Source organism: Netta rufina (assembly GCF_964035555.1).
Source record: "Netta rufina genome assembly, chromosome: 1".
NCBI classification, from domain to species: Eukaryota; Metazoa; Chordata; class Aves; order Anseriformes; family Anatidae; genus Netta; species Netta rufina.
In genome coordinates this window covers 164,807,276-164,827,303 of record NC_140123.1, presented here as the reverse complement: position 1 = coordinate 164,827,303, position 20,028 = coordinate 164,807,276, and the positions used below count along the sequence as shown (strand labels likewise).

The window sequence follows — 20,028 nt, the reverse complement described above, 5'->3', positions numbered from 1 at the left end:
TGCAAAAAAAAATATTTTTTGTCAACAGATGTATAACCAGTTAACTTTAAATGTATGCGAGGAAGAAAATACATACTATTATTATTATTATTTTTAAAATCAGCAAGAAGCTGTTAGACAAGGGATTTACAAGTTTTGATCTGATGCCTGAGAATTAATTTTAGGTGCAGAGTTTCTTCAGCTTCCATTTCTGTGGTACTGGGAAAATGTTCTGATTTGTAGAAGTTAGAGAAAGCATACTCCCTTAAATTTTTTGCCAATTTTGTAAAGGCAATCCAAATATGAGACGGAAGTCCTTTGTCTTAAGGTCAGAACAAAATGCAGAGTTTTCTTTAGGGGAAAGAAGCTGTTCCTTTTCTGTAGACAGTACATTTTGATATATTTTGCTTCTTCACCCTCTGGGCTACTTGAAAGTCCCCCCATCTTCTCTGCCTACCTGCCTCTCTGGCCCCTAGTCAGGTGGCTTGTTTTCTATTTATTAGGTGTTGTACTGCAAGTTCCCTCTACAGTGGTGTAAAGATATTCCTGCTTTCTCCTGTCAAAAGCAAGTATGTGTTTTACCTCAGAGATTAGCTTTACAGTTGCAAAAAAGCTATCTACAGAAAAATGATTGTCCACGCAAGAAAAAAGACAAGTTTACGGCTTATTAGACTACTGACTGAATTGTTGGAAAAGATGTAGGAGGATGAGGAGGAGGACTGATAAAAAGTGCATGCATTCAACACTTTCTGAAATTCTGTAGATTTTGCCATTTAATTCATTAGGATCGTGTTTACTTAGGTAATATATACCATTTGTCTGAGATGATATTTCTGGCCTAAATATAAGGGAGAAGGCCTAACTGAGAAGAGTGAGTTCTGCATAGAGAGCAGGGCAATTCAGAAAACCTAAATTACACAGAGTATTCCTCTACATATAAATATTAGTTATATTATCAAGGTTGCTTTTTTGTTTTGCTTTAATATTATTTTGTATTTATGTCAGTTAGTGTGTAGTGTTAGCTTTTCAGGCTTTATTTAACAAAATAAATCTTTGTTTTTGATAAAAGACAATAGACGCTTTTACCCCATTTTCTATTTCTAATCTTATTCAATAGGGCCATTGCACTCCCAGAAGTTAGAGACTACGTACGTTTCATCTGCAGAAATACATTTAAAGTGGAAGCCTCCACAGCACTCATCCAGTGCTTATTTTCATTATTACCTTATTAACATTTTGGATACTGAAACCAATGTCTGGGAACAGTTACCAGCTGAAAAAAGCAAGACTTCAATAGTTATAAGAAATGTAAAACCTTATCATCAGTATCAGATATACTTACAGAACGTAGCAAAGAAGGGAACTCTAAGCTGCCATGAAAAGCCTATATTAATCACAACAGGTGATTTCTTTTTTTTCTTTTTCTTTTTTTCTTCTTTGTTTTTTTTTTTTTCTTTTTTTTTTTTTCTTTTTGTAAGATCGTTTGCAGGGAACAGTTTGTTGGTATGTACTGAGGGAAAATCAGGGCAATTGTATTTTATATTTTCTGTTTAGTGATGTAAACAGAACTTTAAAAAAAAATAATTCTATTATTATAGAAGCTATAGAATCTAAATCTAAATAGAGATTTAGATTTATATATTCTAGAATCTTTAGAATCTAAATTTTCAATTAAGGGAATAATTCTATTCTCTTACTTATTTGCTTGCTTATAACACACTTCTATTTGCTAAAGCAATGGAATCATATTTGATAAATACTGTTTTATGGTTCATACATTTAATTTCAGCAAAGTAGAGACATCACTATGATATCTCAAATTATGTAGGTGAAGGCAGATTAGTTTTTGTTTGTTTGTTTTTCTAATTATTGATACTGTGACTCCAGTTACATTATCTTTTTTACCTGTATATATTAAATGGAGTGGAATATGGTTGGAAAATAAGGCACTATTTTATGAGGAAAAGTGTCGGTAAGAGGTAGTTGTCTACAAACTACTGTAAGGAATAATTAAATAGAAGTAAATTTAAAATCATAAGATATTTAGAAGAAAAAATATACCAAAAGACATTGTTGGGAAGGCTTTGTAAAGTGATTGTATGTTTGATCTGTGGTTTTATACTGAAATTCTTTTTCTTTGATTAAGCTGTCAGTCCACCTATAGCTGTTTTTATTTACCCTGAGGATGTACAAGAAGAGAGTGTAATTCTTCACTGGAAGCTATTGCAAGAGGGTCAGGGATCCTACATTCAGGTGAAACCTAATGCAGACATCGGTGAAACTATGACGTTTTTAGTAAACAATACAGAAGCATTTAAGATTGATCATCTAATACCTGGAATGTCATATGAAATAGCAGTGGCAAGTGTGAATAATGGAAATATGAGTGAATTGAAGACCATACAATGCACTTTAAGTAAGATATCTTTAAATGCTGGAAACTACAGACTCTAGTCTAGTCTATTTTCTAACAGATTTTGTCTAACAATCTATTGTCATTACTATTGTCTAACAGATATGGCATATCAAAATGACTTGCCTAATAGCCAAGGATCAAAACTATAATATGGAATACATTCATCCAATCTTAACTGTTAAAGGCAGAGCAGGTGCTGTTAACTTTCAAAGACATGCAGCCTTGGTAAACATGTTAGTAGTACTGAATGTTGTTTAACTGTGATGAGGACCAGAGCAGGAAATGCTCTTTCCCCTGACAGAAGAAATTGATTGAATCATTCATTTGAAATAGCAGAATGGTTGAAACATTATTATTATTACTTTGGTGGAAAAGCATTAGGTGTTCTGAGAATAACGCTACTACTCGTGAGAGGGTGCTGTTAAAAGATTTAGCGTTAGAAGTAGTAGTAGCTCAAAGGTAAAATCTGTAAATTATTTATTGAAAGATCTTTTGTATTAGCCTTAGTTTACCAAGATGTTGAAATGCTTTTGGAGTAGTATAATATTTTTTTTTTTTTTTGGATATATGGAAGGAATGGACAGGATTCAGTCATGATATATATGTGATATGTAAAGGCTGCAGCTGTCAGATTATAGACATAAAATGCCATGTTGTCATTTTTTTCCTAAATGGTAACTGTTCTGGCTTAGCCTTTTGAGATTTATTTATTTATTTATTTATTTTAATATATAGCATTAGATTGAATACCTCATTCGGGACATAGATGACAGAAAAGTACAAATGGGATTTTTCACAGCTGTAAGAATGTATGGGAAGAAAACTGAACAGGTCAATATTGCATCTGTCAAACATATCTCATTCTCCATGCTTAATTCCACGTCCACATATATACATGTATTTCTGTCTATCATTTCAGCTATCCTTACTGACTTACCTTTCTTGGTGCAGTTATGTTTGAAAAGGTAATTCACCTTTGGAAGCCTAACTTGCTTTGATGCTAAATCACTGGCCAAGTGTTTCAGGATTCTAGTAATAAATACCTAAAAAATTCAGGTTGTTTATTTTTTCTGAGCAATGACAAGTTTTATTATATCTATTCACCATGCAAGCATAGTTTCAGGGCAGTTGCTTCTGGTTTGTTGTGTGCTTCTCATTATTTTCAGCCAATTTTAACATGTTGCAATTTCATTTTCTTCTTTTAGAGCCCAAGCCAGTTCAAATTGTAGTTCCTTATGTGGTTTATACCAATGCTGTAGTATTATTTGTTCGCATGCCTGATACTGGAGTATTTGATGGCATACATGTTACAACTAATGGAGGGCCTAATGCAACTTTCGTTTTGAAACGTGATGGTAAAATAACAATTGAAAACCTTACTCCAGGAACAGAATATGATTTCTGTGTCTCCACAAAAAGCAGAAAAATGTTGAGCTCCTTTTACCATGTAACAGGTGTAAAAACATGTGAGTATTTTAAGTTGATTCCTATAAAATTTTACAATATTAAATTCTGATTTATATTATCTGTTTTCATTTCAGTACAGTAGAAAAGACAGATTATTTAAAAATCACCTGATATATTTGTGTAAGAGATTAATAATTATAATAACACTAGCTGTTTTCTAAACAAAATTATAACTGTCCCTTTTCATTATTAAACGTTCTAAACTCTGTTTTTTATACCGAGTCTATAAAATGTATAGCAAGTATTTCAGGAATTCAGTCTGTATTAGATTGTTTTGGGGAAACAAGACCTGGTTTGACCATTTATTTTAGCTAAGGCAATAAGCATAAATGGAGTTGTTTCTATCTCTTGAAATTAACAATCTAATTGCTCCCACTGCATTTTTAAGCAAGAGCTTAATCTGAGTTAAGCAAGTGTTAAGCACCCGAACTACACAAGTTTCAAGATAATAAATTCAACATCAAACAAAAACATTAAAAAAGTATTATGGGAAGGGGACTTCTTCTATCAAAGTCTTTCAAAACAAATTTAATAACAACTTTAAAATTGTTTAAAATACCTATGGAAATTCTGTGTTTTGACTTTTCTATTTTTTATGATAATTGTAATTCCAGGACTTTCTCTTTTCCTGTTTTACCATTTTCCTTTGCAATCCTTTTCTACTCAGAGTGGAAGTGTTATAAAAGAAACCACCAATATAGGATAAAAGAAGCAAAGAAGAAAGAAGAGAATGAGGGGGAAAAAGAAAAATTATTTACCAAATAGTGAAAACTTTGAAAACTGATTTTTCTTAGAATATAGTTTTAATAAAGATTGGGTTTTGATTACTTGTGTGAGAGCAATCCCTAAACTTAGCATGACATTTCCTTAGAAAACAATTCTGATTTGTCCCTCCTGTGCCCCAAAAAAACTTGGAAGAAAGAAAAAATCTGAGTTTCTATTAGAAAATGTGTAAATTTTGGTACATTCCAGCCAGAAGCAGCTGGGATTGGATGAAAGAAACGCAGACAAAAGTAGAAGCTCCTCCGTAGTGTGATCTGTAATATATTATACAAAGCTATACTAATTAGGGATAAAGAGTATTTGCTTTGCCTAGTCTACCCAGTTTTGCTGATCTTTCTGGCAAAATTTAGGTCAACTGTGAGCATTATTGCAGTAGTATTAGGGATTAATTTCATTCTGGAGGATTTTCCTGCCTAGGATTGTTGGCATGTTCGGCCCCATGTGATTTTAAGATAAGCAAAAAAGCAATTTTCTTTGAGTAGTGTCAATATTATCTCCTTGCTCTTTCACCATTTTTCTGTTTTGGAACACCTCTGTGTTTGCATGTCTGAGATCAGATTTTGCCCTCTACTTGTTTGAATCTGTTACTGATTGTCTTCACTTTTATGTCACCATAGGAAACACAAAAAGTGTTGGATTAACAGTAATGGATTTTATTTTTTTCTTGTAGGTCTGGCAGCTCCTCTCAATGTACGAGAAGGTAATGTTACAGACACTTCAATAGAAATTGCTTGGGACCGTGCTGATGGAGATTTTCAGCGATATGAAGTCACATGTACAAATTGTGCAAGTGCATTCAGGGTATGCTTTTTAAGTGACCACTTGTGTATAGACAATACAGTTATATTTTTTTAAAGTCTTACATAAAGTAATCAGAGGTTAAATTAAAAGCTATGTCTCCCACTAAAATAGGTGGAGGTGTAATTAGCATAATTAAAGCAAATTTTGCAAGCAGTTCTGTGAAAACTTTATTTGGCTTTTTAGGTCCAGAAGGTCAGGCAAGAAACAGCAACATTTTCTGATCTTATTCCTGGTAAGCTGTACAATTTTACAATTCGAACAGAAAAGGAAGGTTTCAGAGACAGCATTTTTGTCACAAAGGAAATAGAAACAGGTGAGACCTGTGTCGTTATATTTAGCATTGTTTACCTATATCTCTTTTCTTTCACAGTTCCTGGAATTTTGTTTCAAGTACAGAAAAGTCAATAAATAACTTTCCTTATTTCTTCCTCATTCTCTTTCATTGTTACTTATTTGGCTGTGTCCTTTGAAAGTAAATGCAGTTGAATATGGTTGTAGTGTACAATTAACTTCTGATGTTAACATAATGACTCAAGCACGTGGATGCTCCAGGTGTACAAGTGGTACTTCCAGACAGTCTGTCTACCAGCATTAAAAAAGTAGTCTTTTCACATAGATTTCTGTTTAGTATTTGATTTTTCACTTCACTGCTGAGTTTGAACACAGTTATCTGTTCAGAACTGAATTGTTTTCTGATATTCTCTCATTGGCCTCCTCTTACATCAGGACTAAATATGGGGCTTTCTACATTTATTTTTACTTTAGGTTAGGACATATGCTTCTCAGACGCACAGTTCTGTTTTAGTTCTCCAATGTTAATAATAAGTCCCATTGTCATTCTCCTTGCTGCTAGAGCTTTCCTTTAGTTGCATATATATCTTGAGATTAGGATGAGTGGTTCCATGAAAAAATGAGCATTAAAATTAGCACAGCAGCAGATTAAAATTCATCCAAGGTGACTAGGAGAAGATAGGAGAGATTATAAAACAAAACAGAAAACATTCTTGTCTTGTTGAAATCGAAGTACTCTTGCCTTCTGAACACACTGTGCAGTTCTGGTCCTGTTAGAACATGCTAAAAGCTTGTGCGCACACCCACAGCAGAGCTGAGAGAAAGACAGAGACAGGAGGGGGAGCCTAAATAATAGCCTGCCAGGCTTCTCTAGGCCCATCCAGGAGCCACCAGCCCATCAAAGGCCAAACTCCACAAGCCCAGAGGAGCACAGTGCCAGGTAGAAACCCAAATTAAGGACTCACAAGGAACAAAGTCCCTGTCAAGGCTCTTTCCAGGGCTGTCCAAGGAGAGCCACAGCCCCATTTGTCCAGGCATACAGCCCATCAAGACAAGTCATGGAGAGCAGCTATCCAGATCAGCTTTTGGACTACGGGAGGTTGTTGCCTAAGGATGTAGGATGTGTAATGGGGTGCAGGAGAAAGGCAGCTCAGGACTGCACAGGACTTAATATGGAATGTTTAAGGGAGGAACCAAAGAGGAGGAGCAAATGTAGAAATTAGAGGGTTAAGGGGGTAAAAACAACCAGTCATATGGAAATGATTTTCTGTTCAGTATCTTGGCTGGCTATGCTGTTTCTAACTCTTTCTGGGTGCGTGTTGTGTGTACCAGGGTGGGAATGTAGCAGCTGGGGTCAGACCACTGGTCTGTGGTAGCAGTGAGTGGTGTGAGGGTGGGTGGGTGAGTGAGTGTGTGGCTGCTGTTGGGGATCAAGCTGGATGAGGTGGGGAATAGGCAAAGTGGCCTGGGAGCAAGGTGGTGAATGGATCTCTCAGGGCTGGCTCCAGCTGTGAGAGTATCTGTGCTTTTCTGAGTGTGTGACCACAGGCGGTTGGCTCTTGGGATCTGGGAAATCCTGGCCAGCTGTGTGATTGTGAGAGGGTGTGATAGTCCAGATAAGAGTGGGGCTGTAACCTTGTGAGCTTGTGTGTCCTGGTGCCAGCAGCTGGAGAGACTGGGTCCAGGGGCTGCTACTTGGCAGACTGAGTGTCTGAGCCCAGCTGCTGGAGGCACGCACCTTGTACATCTGTATATAAGTATTCTCACTAATGGACATCCATTCTCAGCCAGCAGGAGAGCAGGATGAGGCCATTAGTGCTGTTTGTATTTGTGTGAGTGCTCTGAGTGTCTGTGATCATTGTAGCTGTCCAAAAATGTATACATTGTGCATGTGTGCTCTGTATGCATGTGCCTAGTGGGAGTACATCTTCAGCCTGGTTGGACCTGGGGACATAGTTGTTTATTAAATTTGTAGATAAATTGCGGAACTCTTGGCCAGAGGACATTTGGTGTTATGATTGTGGTTTGGCTCAGGAAATCTTTCAGCTGCACAGTAGGAGATGGTAGCTTGGGAAGTTATTGAAGATGATTATCATGTGCAAGACTTGCTTTTCTGTAGACATCTGCTTTTGGCCACCACTGAATACAAGATATTTAGGTCTTGGCTCAGTATGTTAGCCCTTATGCTGACATTCCTTTTTCTGAGAAATTGTAGGGTTTTGAGGAACTTCACATCAGTGATGTTCAAACTACACTAAGCAGTATTACAGTGAAGCAATCAGTTTGGCTTTGGATCTAATGGTATTGAAAGTCCCTATGCATGTTACTGCAGTTGCATCATTCTTTGTGTGGTTTAAATAAACAAGGACATGACATATTTATTTTTTGGGGGGGAGGGGGAAAGTTTTCATCACAGCCTGTTGAAGTAAGGCCTGCCATAGAGTAATATAGCTGAAATGTATTTTAAAAATAATGTTTTGTTTTATTTTTACACAGTACCAAATGTAGTTAAATATCTGAACTATAGCAGAGAGACTGAATCAATAACTGTTACTTGGCCACCAGCCCAAAATAAATTTGATGGATATGTTCTTTCAATAAACAGCAAGATCTTCAACAAAGAGAAAATATTATCTTCCGGTGTAAGGTATGAAGACAACATTTTAATATTCAGCTATATAAAAAATAGCTAACATGAACTGAAAATAGATGTTGCACAGTATATCTAAAATAAGTAGTCTGCAGAGTTATTTACATGGGATTTATGTTTGATTTTTCAGTTGATATACATTGCTAAACCCATGTGAAAAAAGGCCATTTTAAGAATTGCATTTTTTAACAAATGACTTCTCATATGGTATCTCTGTATAAAGAAGAACAAATGAAATACTGCATCGGAGTGAATGCCTATAGAACCTGTGTGTCGTTCTAGATGTTTAATTTAATCTTTTAAGAATTTCTGGTACTTGAACTTGCTATCATGGAGTAATGCATCCTAATTAAGATTTTATCATGCTAGATAAGATTTTATCATGTTAGATAGTTGTATCACAGCAAAATAATTTGTTGACTGACAGCATATGTATGTATATCCACACATCATGTGTAAATAATATTCAAAATGCTATAATGAATTAAACTTATGAAGACACGTGCATTTAAAAATCCTAAAGAACACAGTATCTTTTCTTTTTTATGTTTGTAGAATATACAAATTTGAGAATCTTCAGCCAGGCACTGATTTCTTAATCAATATTGTGACAACCAATGGACTAAAAAGAAGTCGTCCCACCATACTCAAGATTAGCACCTGTATGTTCACAGTTTATTAATAATTTTTAGTGATAACAGATATGTAGGGTTGTTACATTTTAATGTATTGTCCAAGAAAAGCTATTTCTTATTAAATCAGTGCATGGTTTTATTCAAATCAACACATGAAGTAACATCTTTCTTTTCAAGCTAAACATCCTTGAAAGTTATAAATAAAAGCTTTTTAAGCACAAATAAGTTTCCTTTGTGTTCAATGGGAATATGCCAATAGACGAAACAGTATATTATTAGGATGATACAACTTTTCTATAAAAATTTACAAACAATGCTTTTATTTTGGATTCTGTTGCTAATATGTAGATGTGAATTGAATTTTTCAGATTTTTCTTAAGTACAAAATGAAATCTGTAACTGCACTGAACTGCAGTTCAAAATAATGAATTACAGCAGAGTCTTCTGTAGATGTTAATTTCCTTCAAATTAGTATAGAACATCTTGATACTAAATTTTGCATCTACTCTTATCTTTACCTCAGATCCTGATCCACCATCAGATTTACAGGTGTTTGGGCAAGAAGAAAATGCAGTCTATTTGTCTTGGAAACTGCCAAGAGGAGGATTTGATATGTTTCAGGTGAGATAAAAATGGGAACAATGCAATATCTTTTTACTCTTTTTAAATTTCTCAATGAAGTTATTATATTGCAGGTACTGCAAACCCAACAATAGTTATTAGTCTTTATAAACCATGAAACTACAAGGGCGAATATCATTTCTAGAGAAGGTTAGCTAAAGACATATTTCGTATTGCATAACAGTTTTGTAAATGATTATAAAATTAAGCTTTTAAAAGCTTTCAAAATGATTTTTCAGCTAACGTGCAACAGTGAAAAAAATTACAAGTCAAAGTTTAAATGCAATTGTAATGCAATAACTTATTTTCTTAGCTTTGTGAATTTTTAATACAAATTAAACTGCAAAATAAAAATTTCCTTTTATATACAAGGATCTAAATGAGTTGGTTTGAAAGTTCTAGAGTAAAATATTTTGATTTTTTTCTTAATGTAGCCATTTACAAGACAAAATTGCCAATATTTAATACCTCCCAGGCCTTCCCAGCCTTAAGCACTAAGTAATTTAGGGATTTCCTGAGTTACAGGTTAAATCTGAACATACATGAGAAAAACAGTGACTACCTTTCCTGACTACCTTTCCTTGTTTAATTGTTCATACTACACAATTTCATTATGTCCTATTTCAAACTGGATACTTTTTATTTTAATGTGGATATTCTTTTCCTTTGTGTGGTTTAAGAAATAGCTAAGACTGGATATTCACCATATCCATCCCTTTCACTATTTTATAGGCTTTAATTTCTCAATTGTCTTTTGTGCACCATTCTTATGTGGATGTCATTCTACAGTTCATGTAATATTTTTCTTTGTCTTTGATAGCTTTCTTGAGACTGGACTTTCACTTAGGATGTGGATGCAGAATGGTGTTATCAAAACTATTGTGGTGTTTACCCGTTTTTCTTTCTATACCTTTCATTGGCAATTACTTATCTTATGAATATTGTCAAACGTTTTTAAAACCTCTTCAGTGGGTATTTCAATTTTCAACAACAGAATTTGACTTAAACTTATACTTGATGATGGTTCTGGTGTGGGAAAATCATTGACCATCTAAAAAATTCAGTTACAATTTCTTCTATGGGCTTGTCTTTACTGAGTGATTCCTTTGCATTTTCATCAGCTAGTAGCAGCCCCATAGAATCATAGAAACATAGAATGGTTTGGGTTAGATGGGACCTTAAAGATCATCCAATTTAATTAAAGATCATCTAATTCAATTCTAAGCTTAATTTCTAAATTATTTTAAAAATATTTTTAGAATATATATATATATATATTAATTCTTAGGCCATTTTTAATTTGCTCCTCTGACTCTTTTGGCCTGCTGACCCGTGTTTCTGCTCTGCCTTGCCCTTTCCTGCACTTCTTAGGTTAGCTTGCATGAATTAGACAAGTTGGTAGTTCTTATTTTTATTGTTTGAGCACGATCTCAGTTTTTTAAGGATGACTTTTCTTAAAGTAATCCTCTTCAAGGTTCATATACCTTGGCTATTTCTACATGCCCTCTGCAACCTGTTTGTGTGTTATGTATATGAACCTTTAAGGTAGCCTTTTGTTGTTTTTCATACTATGACGAACATTTGCAAACTTAACTGCTCACCATGATTTTCTTTAAATTTCCTTTTAAATTTCCCCTTTTCTATTTAAACGTGCTAGACATTTTTTATTCTGTCAAAGAAGATAAGTTCTAATATTTCAGGGTTGGTATTACAGTGCTCTTCATCATTTGTATTTTGAACCATATCCTTTGCAACGCTTAGCACAAAATCTAGAGTAGTTTCTGTTCTTCCAGTCCTCTGGTCAGAAACAATCCACCAGGACATCTACACACTTAGTTTGTGGATCATGTTTCACCGAGACATTCAACCAGTCTCTTTTGTATCCTGTCTTTTGCAGCCTGTCTTGTATACCTTTGCCATTTGCAGTTGCTGTTTGGACACGGTCAAACGGTCAAAAAACCTCTTCTATAGTAAACTGTTCTACTGTTCTTTAAATGTTTCATTTGAATCAATAAAGAGTTCAGGGTGTAGCCCTGTACCCTTAACTCACTGACTAGGATATCCTTGATTTTGTAGCACTACCATACAACAAAGTACTTTGCTGTAATGGTTTTACACAGTTTATACCCTGATATTACAGTGTCTAATTCCCCCTCTCCTCCTGACTCCTATTATATCCTTACCTAAAACTTGAAATCTGAGTATTCTTAGTACCATTCCTTAGCGTTTCTTCTCTTCATTAGTGTACTGCTGCATTGATCTGAATGAGTAAGACTAGCTAGTTAATCTGCCACAGCACCATTTGCTAATGTAGGCTGGAGTACTTTTACAAATTTCAAAATTTAATTTAATATTCTTGTTTGTGTTGTGAACCAGTTCAGATATACTTCTGTATGTGGTTAGGTTATTTTTACCATCCTGTGGAAAGTAATTGTCATCTGTAATATTGATCTTTATGGCACAGTATTATTGTTTGGTATTGGTATCTCTTGAGCAAGCAGCCACATTGCACAGTGCTTTATCTGAATAAATGACCTTGTCTATAAATCTTTAATGAGGAAGGCTTCAGTAGACTGGTTGCTTAGTAAGGTGCACCTGCATAAAAGAGATCATTTTACTAGTCATTTAAAATTTATTATCCCAGCTCACCAACTTTCTAAGCAATATATTGTAGTTTGTGGAGAGAAGAGTACACAAAAGGTAGTTTCCTAACACACAAAAGGTAGTTTCCTAACTTGTTTATGCAAGATGTAAATCTTTAATTTATAGCTTTGCTTCTAGCATTTTGCAGTGCCATAATTCTAATGAGTTGATGTCAGTCTCCAAGATTTAGTATGCATTAACAGGTGCTGTGCTGGTACAATATGTAGATACCAAGGGGAACTGCATCATTCCTCCCCAAATAACAGCAGCTGAACCAAAGTCTTTTCAGATCACTACCACGTTCCTCTTCTCTTGGTGACAGGACAGTACACACTGGTGTAAGCAGCTGCAGATCTTCTTGATCTCTTGGTACTGTCTGCCATGGCTGAGAAATCTATGCATGTATGAGTGCTGGAAATGTTTGTCTAGAGCCCTCTTCTAAGGATAAACACAGTGTGCATCTTGCTTTCCATTCGTGCAAATGTGAAAACAGTGAAAACTCTTGCAACGCTTTTATTCTTTTCAGTGGTTCAAAGCAGTGAATTTTCAAGGTATCCCAGTGAACAGAGTTGAGTGACTGATTCTTTCAGGCTCTTTTCAGGATCTCAGCTCTGACCAATGCGCAGTTGTTTATTTTTATTTTATTCTATTTATTTATTGCCAGAAACGTACTAAGATTTCTGAGGTATCTTTCTAAATTTCAGTATAGAAAACTATTTCTCCCATCCTGTTGATTAATCCATGGGTTGCTTTTACCCAGTGACTGTTCTTACTCTATCTTGTAGTTAATTGCACAGCCTATTAGTACAGCTGTATGACTCGGCAGTCAGAGTACACTTTATTATCCTCCCTCCAAGAGCAGAGCCAAGTAAGCATTGACTTAACTTCACTTTCCTCGCCAATTTTTAAAGATTAAGGTCACTGCTTTAGGTCATAACTATTAAGGAACATCGAGTAAGCAGTGGATCAGTGTTATGGAACATAACATAAAATTTAAGCCATATTTCTGATTATTATTTTTTTTATCTTTAAAGTATTTGGGGATATTGTAAATATTTTTACATAAACAGGTAGTTGGAATTGCTAAACATTAATTTTATGAAGTGAAATAATAAATGACATATGAGAAATTACTTATGATCATATATTTTTTACTTATAATTACTTATGTAATAGATAATAGATGTTTATATAATAATACAAGTGTATACATATATTCAAATATAATAACATATATTATACTTAATTAAATTGGATATAAAAATTACTCTTCTTCCATAGGTTTCATATTGTCTGATGAATAATGAAAAGTTGCTTACCACAACTGTTTATGATAGCAGAGCTGTAGTGAAAAATCTGGCCCCTGGGATGGAATATTTGTTTCAGCTAAGGACAGTTAAAGGCTTGGATTCCTCTGTGGCTGTGGAGAGAAGTGTCATCACAAGTAAGGACACCTCATAACTTGTCTCTTTGAATAATGGTAAATGTGGATGCAGAAGCATTTGAATCATTGTATGTAAGTGACTCAAAAGGGTCAGAGTTCAAAATGAAGTTTGACTATGGTGGGAAATTTCTCCTCCTCTTGTGATAGTTGCTTAAGCAGGAGCCTTGTCTGTAATGCAGTGGGTTGAATTTAAAGTCTAGACATAGCTGTAGATACCCATTTGAAAAAAAGAAGTGGACTCTCAAAATTTTTACAGTTTCATCAGGAATAAATAATGTCAGAATATCATTCTATACTTAAAAAAAATACTTTGCATTTTGTTTACGATTGTTTCTGCATCTGGTAAATTCTTGCAACCCTATAGTGGATTTGATGATTGCTCCAGTACAAGACCACAAAAGACTTAAAGTGAGAAGAGAAATTGTGCATCAGATTGCATAACAAAGTCCAGAGTATTAACCCTGAATCTTGCACTCATTTTCTATCTGTGAGCAACTGTTTTCCAATGCTCCTGTGATACTGCATAAAACAGGAGACTTTGTATGTGTCAGAAATCCATAGAAAGGGATTTATATTTGTTTTTGACCTGCCGAAGGAGATAGAATAGCTAAGTGTAATCAAAATATAAATCAATGCCCAGTTTTATACACATGCATGTTATAGTCCTCCTCCCTATGATGGGTTTTCTGTGGCTTGTTGGAACTAGAACTCCTTAACTGTCAAGGAGGCTGTGCAGTTAGTTATTCAAAGGTCAGTGAATCACAGAAAAAAAAAATAGAAAAAAAAAAAAAAAAAACAGAACTAGTTTTGCATTCTCATTAATGCAAAATGCAGCAGAATGACCATTATCTTGATCCTGAAGGTGTTCCCATTGTCTTTGGCAAGTGTTTTCAAAACTGCTGTCAGTGAGTTCAGTATATGGATAGAGCATACAGAAAGTATTCTCATCATTGTAATGGCAAACCTTTAGGGTTTTTTCATGCTTAATAATCCATACCTTAATTAGCATTTTAAATTTAAAGAAAGCTTATGGAAATGTAATAATCATGGTAGGTTCATTTTTTTTAGGAGGGCTGCAAACGTTTATTTTCTAACAGCAGCTATACTTCACATATTAATAGAGATGCTATTTGTAAATAAATATCTGCTATTTTAGAAGGCTTAATATAACCAAAACAAATAATTAACAAGGAAAAAATTGTTGATCACTGTTTCTATGCAACTTACTGTGTCCCTATGTGAACCAATGAACAATTTTTTTAAATCTTCTTTTCTGTGAAGCATGTTAGAAAACATTTAATTGAATAAAATCACTACTTCTATATGTTAAAATTTTCTCTAATTATTCAAATGAATTTACTGTAGAACCAGCTGGGATCTGCGGTCTTACATTAAAAACGGTAAATACTTCATCAGCAACTTTAATGTGGAATCCAACCAAGACTAACTTCACTTCGTATAAAGCATCTTTATCAAACAACACCTTTATAAACAAATTTAGGATTCCAGGAGCAGTATCTAACTTCAGTGTTACAAATCTGACTGCTGGTGGCATTTATAATTTCACTCTGCGAAGACTACAAGGCAATATTGAAGGAGCTTCTGCTTTCATTGAAATTGTAACAGGTCTGTATGGTTTCTTTTTCTCCTTGCTGGTGAATGGTAGCTGTCAATACCAGTTTTACACACTTTTAGCTTTGTGTGTATCACCTTTTTCAATAACACGGGAATTTCAAGGGAGACTGCATGTAATATGTTACTGTGGTCATGGACATACATTATTTATACCCTATGCAACATGTGTCAAGTGATACACTACCAGAAACGGTACTCTTTGTCTGCACTGCATGTCTTTTGACCATGTTTAGTATCTTCATTATTTCACAGGTCTTCATCCTGTAAAGAGTTATACACAAATTGAGCTCTACCTCATCTGATTTCAGTAGTTTTTTCACTGTAAATTAAGTAAAGTAGCTTTACAAATGCTTGTAGAGTTAAGGCTTTAGATTGTAAACAGTTCCATTCAAGGACTGTTTCTTACTAGAACTGTGATTAAAGCACCAGGGTAAAAACTCAATCTTGACCTGTGTGTCTACAGTTTAATGTAATGTAATAATATGAAATAAAGATGAAATTTAAAAGACAGAAAAATGCTCCAGAATTACCTCAATAGATTTCTTTTACTACTTTCTTATGCTATGTTTTATAGTTTTTCTTTTGGCAATTATATGGTGGTATTAGAGAGACCTGAGTAGTGTTGGAAGTTCTCACTGACTGACTACTCTGTCCAAATGTCACTATGTTTGTATGTCTGCGTATGGGATCAGTGCTTGATAAATTTGTTGCTTCTGCCATAATAAAGGGGACTAAAGAAATAGGTCAAATAGAATGTTTAAAATACAGTGACATAGAGGTGGAAATACTTATATTTACTATGAGATGATATATCGCAGGAAGAAGAATCTCGAAGTTTTTTTTTAAGTTTGAAATAACACCTCAATGTTATAATACTTTGATCACATTTTATTTTTTTTCTAATGAAAGGAAGATTTAAGTCAGCTTGGTTGGCCTAATTGTGTTTTTTCTTAAATGAATTGAGATTCCATCTCAATGGAATGAAGTTTGATGCTGAGCCTGCTGGTTTATATTGATTAATTTTTGGAAAAATTGACATGTATTTTGAACTCCATGCTTACTGATGTATCTACTCAACCTCAGCTAGTTCTGTAGGTGAAATCTACAGGAAATTGTTCTAACCATGCTTTACACAAATTAACTGGCTATACTTTATTCAACTATACTGGCCACTACTGGTAAGGAGTGTATCTGTGCATGGAATGGAGAAGAGTACTGTAGAAGAGCAGGTGCAGTGAGGCTCAAGTGAACTACATGCATGTATGCATCTCCTCATATGGTTAAATCTTTAAGAGGGGAGAACTGAAACTTCTTTCCATCATCAATGGAAATGGAAATTCTCAGTCACAAGATAATGGTAGTAATAGCACTGGCTTCATGGCACTAAATTTCTCTTTCTGTGAGGATGTTTCTAGGCTGTCCACAATTGCTGGGTCAGAAGTAATTCAACTGAAGTAAAGAGATGGATTCAAGTACTGTGATAACTGTATACTGATGGAATAATCATGGGTTTGTATAAAACACCTGTACAAGCATAATAACATCAGTGGTAATAATAGTGCTGGTGACAACAGTAGGACTTAAAAGTTTCATAGAAGGAAGAAGTTATGTTCTCAGTTACACTTGCACTCCTGCATATAGATTATTGTTGTTGTTGTTCTGTTAGTATTAAAATAAAGCAATAAAGTAAAAATCATATCCATGTGACAGATATAAATTGAATATGAAATATAATAGTAATATTTGGATAGATGAATATTTCAGACCATTTGATGGCAAAGCTGGAGCTGAAAATTCAGGGAAAAAAGTTCACAAAGTATATATAATCTCAACAGATTCACAGTAAATAAAAATAAGTGGAGCTCTTTCAGGATAGAAGTATATGATATTTAGACTGGAAAGAATGTTATCAATATATTAACAATACTAGAAGACTTAGTTTGAATTCTGGAGAAACATGTTAGTAAGGGAGTTAGAAGGCTGAGCGCAAAGGTAGTGGCAGATCTGAAATGTGACAAACTATCTGACTGGGCTTGCTCTGGCAGGTATGCTTAGCTATCAGTACTATACAAAGCAGAGAGGAGACTTGCACATGGCTTTCGATTGTGCAGCTAGATTAATTATACAATATTAAAGATATATAATGCTTTAATGAGCTATCAAAGAATCTATATCTGATTATTTGCTATGAATCATTGATGCACATTTAAAGGTGCATATATGGGCAGAAAAAAGAAGAAAGTGAGATGGTGTTGCAGGAGTGTGTGAAAACTTGACCTTAATAAAAGGAGTAAAACAACCAAATTTCATAGACTTAACTCATTAGACTTCCTGGAATTACTGGGATTCCATGTATAAAAGAGTTAACTACCCTGTAACAAGCAACAGAACAAACATGGTTTCAACAGTAACACTAGTTATTATAGCAGCAGTGCTACCTTTAAGGTTTAGTACAGCAGAAACATCAAGACTTCGCAGAGATTCCTTGTTAACCAAACACTGGACAGAAATACCTGAGCTTGCTCTCCACAATACCTACACAGCATAGTTTGGAGATTATCAACCAAGTCTCAGAAGTAGTATAGCAGCTGTACTGTAAAATGTTTCTGTATCTGGACTAGTTAGCAGTTGTCCTTCATATACCCAATAAACTGTTCTTGGATGCTTTGATATTCAGGTGTAACTACTGATATATTTGTAGAGCGTTTACTCATTCTCTTTCAGAACCTGCAAAGCCAGAAGGACTAAAGTTCTTCAATGTTTCATCATACTCTTTTTCATTGTATTGGAGACTACCATACGGACATGTGGACAGATTTCATGTGAATCTTATTCCTGATCATGGATCTATTGTTATCCTAGATCGTGGAGCTAGGGATTATCAAGTATGTGCTTTTATTATTTGGATGGCCAGCTTTTCCTTATGTGCTGTGCTGATGAGGGATGCAAGTTGCTTCCTTAGTTATTTAATGCAATTATGAATGTGAAAATGTTAATGAAAAATTGGTGAAAGCAAATTTCAGCATCCAGAATTTGGTACTTTTACAGCAGATAGTGAATTTTGTCCCCTCCACCCCTGCATCTTTTTTTTTTTTTTTTTGTCTGCTATAAAGATACAGCCAGTCATCCAAGGGTTCATGAATAGTTTAACAAAGGAAGGGCAGAGCTATTGAGTAATACAGGCTCATTAATTGTGTACTTGCCAGGAAGATCTGTGCTTAAATCATTAATGCAGGCAACATTTTGCTGCTGAGGCATCGAAAAGAAATAGGAGCAATTTTTCTTTCTTCTGTCTGGAAAATATAATAATATTGACAGAAATTATGGCCATTCTGGTTGGTTTGGTTTTGTTTTATATTGGAACTGCAAAGATACAGGTATTTTGTATAAATGATTGCTTATAAGTTTTTAAAGTATGTTTATCTTGAAAGATGGATTAGCTTAACTATCAGAAACCTGGAAGTTTTTCAGATTAGCTTTGTGTTTATTCTCTCAGGAAGTGATTTTAAAATGTTTCATGTATACTTAGATAACTAGGGTGATGCAGAATCACCTCTATAGATACACTGATAGGTGATTCTGTGATAAAATTAATAGTTAATTTTGTTGTTCTTTAATATTGAATGTTATACAAATGTTATGGAGGTTAGTTAAATAAGTTAGCAAAATGCTGTGCTGTAGCTAACAAATATGAATTGCTATTTTTACTGTTGCAAATGCTGCTGTATTTCTAAAAGCTTATTAACAGCTCACTTTCAGTAATGCAATGCTTAAAATTTTGAGGTTGTGTTGTTGTTTTGTTGTTGATGGGTTTTGTTTCTTTCTAAAAGACTTGAATCCATGTTATATTTTAGGCTGACTTTTCTAATACTCTACCTGGAACAACATACAATGTTACTGTTTCAGCAGTTTCTTCTTCACTGTACAGTTCTCCTGCCAGTAGAACAGTGACAACAAACGTGACAAGTGAGTTAATAATGACTGGTTATATTTTATTTTATTATTTTTTTTTGTTAACTATGCTTTTTTTGAATAATCATCAGAATTTTTCATCTTTAACTGTAAAAAAAGGTACTGAATTGAAGGTGTTCTATGGGAGCTTGAAAGTTTCTCTGACTTTAGGAGAAACTGGATGTGAGCAGTAATTGTATTAATCCATTAGCTTTGTTATTTATAAAGAAAGAGAGAGAGAAAGAAAGAAAAGGCAACAAAACAAAACATAAAGAACAACTTTTGTAAGCTTTTGAAAAATTTGTTAGCATCACATAGTAATATCTGTAGTTCAATTTATACATATAGTAGTAGGCTTCTGAGATGTGTCAGAAAAATGTAGCCATATTAGACATGTATTGCAAGAGAATGCATTTAAAAAAAAATAAATAAAGAACTGTAATGAAACTTTCTAGATTGTCTGAAATATTAAATTGGCATTAAACTCTACTTTTTCCATTAAGATATTGAGCACTACATTTTTTCCATTCTTACAAAAGAATGTTCTTGGTGTTCCAAAATTCATTTAATTATTTTTGTAACAGTACCCTAGCTTGAAAAAAAAAGGTTCTTTTTAAACCATACGTTAGTCTTCAGTAGTTTATCTTATTTATTCTAGCAAATTATTTATTTTCTCTATAGTAACTTGAAGGTGTCTTTATTATCTGGAAAC

The 20,028-nt window shown here is 34.2% G+C and overlaps 1 protein-coding gene across 1 annotated transcript in view; it reads left to right on the top strand.

Annotated features, from left to right (window-relative positions):
* PTPRQ (protein tyrosine phosphatase receptor type Q) overlaps nucleotides 1-20,028 on the top strand; it is a gene marked incomplete at both ends in the record, with an annotated part of 132,760 nt that overhangs the window by 10,688 nt on the left and 102,044 nt on the right. The window contains 12 exons of the mRNA XM_084305484.1: nucleotides 1,097-1,381; nucleotides 2,126-2,395; nucleotides 3,601-3,861; nucleotides 5,316-5,446; nucleotides 5,630-5,759; nucleotides 8,234-8,384; nucleotides 8,943-9,049; nucleotides 9,546-9,643; nucleotides 13,568-13,730; nucleotides 15,096-15,356; nucleotides 18,090-18,250; nucleotides 19,220-19,331. Coding sequence (XP_084161610.1) covers nucleotides 1,097-1,381; nucleotides 2,126-2,395; nucleotides 3,601-3,861; nucleotides 5,316-5,446; nucleotides 5,630-5,759; nucleotides 8,234-8,384; nucleotides 8,943-9,049; nucleotides 9,546-9,643; nucleotides 13,568-13,730; nucleotides 15,096-15,356; nucleotides 18,090-18,250; nucleotides 19,220-19,331 — 2,130 coding nt within the window. The remainder of the gene's footprint in view (nucleotides 1-1,096; nucleotides 1,382-2,125; nucleotides 2,396-3,600; nucleotides 3,862-5,315; nucleotides 5,447-5,629; nucleotides 5,760-8,233; nucleotides 8,385-8,942; nucleotides 9,050-9,545; nucleotides 9,644-13,567; nucleotides 13,731-15,095; nucleotides 15,357-18,089; nucleotides 18,251-19,219; nucleotides 19,332-20,028) is intronic.